The 6,588-nt window shown below is 34.9% G+C and overlaps 1 protein-coding gene across 1 annotated transcript; it reads right to left on the reverse strand.

The window, feature by feature from the left end:
* Positions 1 to 608: 608 nt before the first annotated feature.
* Positions 609 to 1,371, reverse strand: LOC149157067 (UDP-glycosyltransferase 91C1-like). The gene has a single exon (XM_089444961.1). It carries the CDS (start codon positions 1,251 to 1,253, stop codon positions 609 to 611), a length of 645 nt encoding a protein of 214 aa, XP_089301087.1. The 5' UTR covers positions 1,254 to 1,371.
* Between the last annotated feature and the right edge of the window lie 5,217 nt (positions 1,372 to 6,588).

The raw sequence follows: 6,588 nt of genomic DNA on the forward strand, positions 1-6,588 counted from the left end.
CCTTTTGAGACTTCATGTTTTGTGCTCATCAACACTAACTCGTCTGAATCTGCTCTTGTGCAGCAGAATCGATTAGGTTTTCTTGATTTACTACCTACCCCATGATTTATTAGTACTGAACTGGGAAACGAAAAAGACGACGGGATAGTCCACTTGATGGGGAGGAGCAGTTCTGATTTCTTATCCCTCATATAACGAGCAGGAAAAAAACATAAAGTAAGACTGGGATGTGGAACAGCCAAAAATAATATTAGACTCCCAGAGTTTTACAGGCAAATCGACGAACACTGCAAACAAGGAAATACTGAACATAAACCTAAATCAACGTATAAAACATGTCAATATTTGGCAAGTGCTATTTCATGGACTATAGCATAGTAAATGCTCTCTTAACAGAGTCTAAGGACAGTCTTGGGAGACGGGTTCTGACTGTCAACCCGTGTGCATCCTTTCCCGACGAACAGATTCCGATCGATGTCTCTGTATGTATTCGCATTCATCCACCATGACTTATGCATCCATGATGGATCCCAGAAATTGCGTTGATAGTACGCCATGCTTTGATAGGTTATGGCATGGAGCATACATGATTGTATACGCTCAAGTTTTTAAATTATGCGCGGGGTAATGAAATTCAAATTTGAATCAACCCCGCCTATTCCTGTGTACATGACCAAAATACCCCGTGCTTCGTATAGCTTGAATGTGATCGCCGAGGACGGGAACCCGAAGGGAGGAGCCGCCAGCTCCTCAGCGGTTATGTCCTGCTTACGCAATTTAGAAGGGTTTAAGGCATGGGCACAACACGCTGGGGTGAAGACAGAGAAAAAAATGGCCGGAACTTTCATATCCGCAGCAGCTCTCTGCGCCCAATATTGCGCGAAGTCGTGGACGAGATAATCCGGCGAGAGCTTCTCCAAAAGACTTTCGAAGGGCTTCTCCATGCCGTCCATGGCTTTCTTCAGCGGAAACGCCATTTCTGGCGGGATGTCCGCTGTACATTCCGCGCCGGGAGTCAGTCCCTCTGTGGGCGGTAACGGCAGTTCCAGCAGATCGATCTGGCCTGGCCAGTCCTGAAGCTGTAATGACGGCCTGATTCTGGAAATGTTAAGAGGCGTGGAGAGAAAGGAGACTTTGTGGCCGTGGATTGCGAGGGCCTTGGAGAGCTGTAAGAAAGGATTTATGTGGCCCTGCGCCAACCATGGAAATACCAGAAAGTGAAGCTTCTTGATTCCATTATTGTGACCGTCCATCGTAAAGCTCCCAATCTGGAATGGTGTTACACAGAGATGCAATCCATGGTTCGTCAATCATGGATTATATAGAGAAAATTGCACAGCTACCATTCTAAGCTTCAAGATGCATGGCATTATTGTGCTGCCGATGGGAGATTTATTGTAATTGTTTAGGCATAAAAAATATTTTCATCTTTGTATAATTATAATTATAAATATTTTCACGTTTTAATACTTGTAAAAAATTATAGACATAAAGTTGTAATTATTTTAGAAGATATTAATTAACTTTTTTATATTATTGTTTAGAAAAAAAAATCCATTAAAGCACTTCTTGTTGTTCTAGAAGATATTAACTTTTATATTATTGTTTAGGATAATCTTAATAATAAATATATTAATGTATTTTATACCCTCATTTATATATATTTATATATAAAGATAAGCATGAGTAGTAATAATAATTTTTTTTTAATGGTATGATTGATATGAATTAAAGCTAAGCAATAGAGGGAGAAGAATCAATCCACTTAAGAGATGACGTAATTGGTATTTGGTTGGTGAGTATAAACTAGTTCCACTTTGCTTATTTTCAATGTAGAGTGTGAAGTAAACTTAAATTGCGCGTACTAAATGACAAAATATTTTCTATACATGACATTAATAGCTAATATTTTACTAAGCTTTTTAAAGAAGTATACAAAGAAAATTGCATCACGTTATTATTTTGTGGAAGGTTGCCCACAACTACCATTCTTCCTTAGCCTTTGAGTCGCATGGTATTATTTTGTGGAAAATGGCCCATAGCTTTGAGTCGCATGGCATTATTATGCTATGGAAGGGAGATATTTTCTAATTGTTAGGAAATATTTTGTAATAGTTTAGGAGTAAAAATAAAATATTTTTATAGAAATATTTTAATCTTTCTATAGTTTATGAATTTAATTTTTGAATATTCAAGGAAATATTTTTCATATAAAATAATATTTAATATTAATTAAATAAAATTAATTATTTATATATTTGAGTATAAATGTTTTTGGAATTATAATTTAATAATTAAATAAATGGTATAAATTTAATTTTTGAAATATTTTAAAATGTTTTTAGTAGCCATAGATTAAAAGTTTATATTAATTTATTTTAAAATATTATTAGTAGTTATAGATTAAAGATTTATATTAATTTTAAGAGTAGTTATGTCTTTTCTATTTTTAATTAAATTTATTAATTTAAAACAAATTAATATGAAATGAGTTACAATTTTTTAGGCATGTAGTATTGATAAACTATGTATTGACATATGATATTGTAACAAAGCCTATTTACAAGTTAAGGATATTTATGGTTAAATGTGAATGAATTTCCATGATTAAGAATCTTATTACATGTTTTTAAAATGTATATATGATTAATTAATATTTTAATTCTTTTTATAGTTAATTATAATAATAATAACCTAAAATAAAGTTATAACTTATTCTTATACGAGCTTAAATTTATCTTAACTCCATTTACCAAGTTTTGAGAGTCCTCTCAGTGCTTGGTAGATTGGGAGTGAAGATCGATCTAGACTTGTTTCATTATTAATTATAATTATAATTACAAATATAAATATAATTATTGATTTTATGCTTTTCTTTATTTTTATTTTATTTTGACATAGTAAAAATATTAAACATGACATTACAACATCTCTAATATACTTGGGCTAGATATTTTTTATTTTATTCTATTTTGATCAAGTTAAAAATGTTAAACATTACAAAGCTCTATTATACTCGGGTGGAGAGCCTCTTTAGACACAATTATTTCTTTAACAATAAGTACAAAATGGGTTCTCAGTAAATGTGATATCATTTATAAATCACATGATATGTAGTCAAAATACATGCCAGACACCATTCCCTTTCTTCTCATAACCTAACAATAATAGAAAAATAAATTTAACCTTTTTTTTTTTATTTCCAATAAAAAGGCCTGATAGCTATATCAAATATTTAAGCGAGACCATCTTTAATTCAACGTTTCTTATTCCATAAAGATACAAATTTTCTCATTGGTCACAAACTCCAAGATTTAGTATCATTATAATGATAAGATTTAGTATCACTCTAATGATATGTTAGGATCTAGAAATAAATAAGGAAAAAATAAATGATAAAAAATAAAATAAATAATAAAAATAATTGCTTTTCTACGAAATCCTTAATTCAACCTTTCTTCTTCTATAGAGATGTGATTTTTTTCATTGGTTACACACTCCAAGATTTAGTCTCACTCTCATAATATGTTGGATCTCCAAACAATAATGCAAAAGAAATTATGATAAGAAAATATCCCCTCTACACTAATAAATTATAAATTGTTTTTTAAACAATAAGCACAAAGTCTAAGAAGAATGTGATACAGATCAATCTTGCACATACTTATGAAAGGGGTTTAACCCATTACATACTAGTCTTGATTTTCATGACAAAAGTGGTATTACAAGTCTTAACCAACTATCAGCTTTTAGTAATGTCAGTCCTAGTCACGGTACCAAACCAACTGTAATCATTATGGACTAATTTCCTATGGAAAGGATCAACTAATAAACACATGTGGGCATTATTAGGGTGACATAAATTGACACTCCTGAAGAAGAATGAGGGTTAGGTCTCCATGATCCCACTCTAACTAGCTTAGTGTATGCCATGAAGCTCTAGTGGCTTCTGGTCTAGGGTGTTTCTCAAACCTGGAAGGAAATATGGTTATGAAAATACCTACCTTTGATTACTCAAGTTGAACGATTGTGATTGGATGGGGAAATTAAAGGTTCGGGAGCATGGAATTGGTCCTCCCAGACCAGAGACTTTGTTAAACAAAGTGCATTCTAGGAGATATGCAATGGCACAACGACTACATTTTAGGAGGAATCCTGGCATCAGTGTCGAATTATGCAAGTCATTGATAAAATCCAAATAATTAAGGATCTTTCTCAATCCTAAGGAGCTCATCAAGTCACAAATGGAAAACAAAAACTGACTGGGATCTCTTGTAGGAACAATCTAAGGGCACACATCATTTGAATGACTATAATATGATGTTACATAATAAACTAATCTATATATTAGAAAAGTTAGACATCCTGTAATGGGGGAGACAACCGTGAGGTGAATTTACACTAAAAGAAAGCTACTCTATGTTAGCGGATTCTTAATTCCAAGAACAGTCAAAACTGTGGAGCCACCTATGGAAGGATTGTGTATGGACCAAAATCACGACCTTCATCTGGATGATCTCTTGGGGACGATTACTAATATGGGAACGTTTTAGAACCAAACGTTTTGAGGGTCCATCGATATGTTTTCTTTTCTCATAGGAGGAAGATACAATGAAACATCTATTTCTTAAGTGCTCATTCCCCTGCATATTGTGTAATTTCGTCCAACAATTTTTCAGATGTTTAATGCCAAACACCTTGATAGTTGGAACTTGGTTGGAAGATTGTTTTGAACGTAATATTAAACACCCTTTGATATCAAAATCTTGACACTTAGCCATTAGATTCTCCTTCTAGACTCTATGGAAAGAGAGGAACCTACGACTATTTGAGGGTAAGAAAATGACTTTACAAGTGCTACAAGACACCATCCTTAATAATATCAGGGAGATGATTATGGTAGCTCCTCCACCTACAAATGAATACGTCCCATATGAGAATGAGACACTCATATTAAAAGATATGGGTATCTAAGCACAAAAGGGCATTGATAGTTCTCTACACAAAGTACATAACAAACCTTAGAGCCCCAGTATTTTTATACCTCCTCCACAATACTTCATCAAATAAAGCTTCGATGGATCCTCTAAAGGAAATCCAGGCAAAGCAGGCATTGGTGGTATCTTGAGAGATGCTAACTCAAACCCCTTACATGTTTTTGTTCAGTCATGTGGGATAGCTATGAACAACATGATGGAATTCATGGCACTCGGAAAAGGGCTCCAAATATTACAAGACAATCTAAGTCCATGGTGATTCCTAAGTAGTATTGACTTGCATTAGAAAATTACTCCTTTGTCACTAGCCGAATAGAATTATTCACAGTTGGCATCTGAATTTGACATTTGGAAATATAAGTGACTTGGTATCAAACTTTGACTACATAATTCCCTTTGCTATTTGTGTTGTTCTTGAATAACATGGGGTCTATCCCATATTTTGAGTTGGTGGTCATATTATTCCTGACATCCTTGCAGAGCTCATAACCAACTAGAGTATCCTTCAACTTCCCAATGCTTGTATGTGGGTTTTGGTATTAAGGTACTTTCTTCATTTAGTTTTAGAAATAGGTCTCATCACTCCCAGCCCTCATATGTTTACAAAATCGTAAGGTCGTTTCAGTTGCGGAAAGCGGTGTCTTATAAGCCTCCCTCAACCCTCAAACCTCTCACCTTACTCCCTTACTTTGTAGTCAATTACGACTTTAGTGTCCGGGTATAATTACATTCCCTCAAATATATTGTTAGGGTCCTTTCCCATTCGTCAGTGGTAGTGGTTAGTTATTTTGTTTGCAGGTTATGTATGGCGTTGCGAAAATGATTGCCCACCGACATGGTGGAGTGATAGGGGCATCTTCCTCTAGGCATAGGTGACTGTTAGGGTGGGAATCAGTGGAAATTTTCTTTGAGGCTGCTCATTTGGAGGCCAAGAAAGAAATTCTGAAGCTAGAAGCTAAGGAATTTGAAGACTACCAATATTCTTATATTCTGAGATAAGCGAAGGCAACCTTAGACAGGTACTAGATCTTGGAAAATTTAGATAAAGGCAAATCCATTTTATTCACTCAATCACTCACCATCGCCAAATGGAGACATTTCTTAGCATGGCTATCCATTATAATCAAGTCGATAAGTACAAACTCTTCGCAGGCCAGGAAGAAATTAAGCGCATCATGCGAGACATTAAATAACTTGGATAACTTTTCTATCCATGTGTCAACTTGATTACATCATGGCCCCACAAGCTACCACGTGTAGGTTTATCAGTTGCTACTACTAGGAACTTCAATCTCTACTTATTTATTAGCTACCACTGAAAGGGAATGCTGCCCCTGCTTGTTTACCAATACTCACTAGAAGGGACTCTTGCCCAGTTTCCGTATATGTGCACATCTTCCGTATATGCCCAGTTTCCGTATATGCGCACATCTTCCGTATATGCCCAGTTTCCGTATATGCGCACATCTTCCGTATATGCCCAGTTTCCGTATATGCACACATCTTCCGTATATGCCCAGTTTTCGTATATGCGCACATCTTCCGTATATGCCCAGTTTCCGTATATGCCCAGTTTCCGTATATGCACACA

The sequence above is a fragment of the Pinus tabuliformis genome, chromosome 9 (genome assembly GCF_031772625.1).
Source record: "Pinus tabuliformis cultivar Carrire ecotype Pingquan chromosome 9, CPIR1, whole genome shotgun sequence".
Classification (NCBI taxonomy): domain Eukaryota; kingdom Viridiplantae; phylum Streptophyta; class Pinopsida; order Pinales; family Pinaceae; genus Pinus; species Pinus tabuliformis.

Bases quoted from the DNA above. Each gene is read 5' to 3' on its own strand.
- LOC149157067 (XM_089444961.1), bottom strand. From the start codon at position 1,253: ATGGACGGTCACAATAATGGAATCAAGAAGCTTCACTTTCTGGTATTT.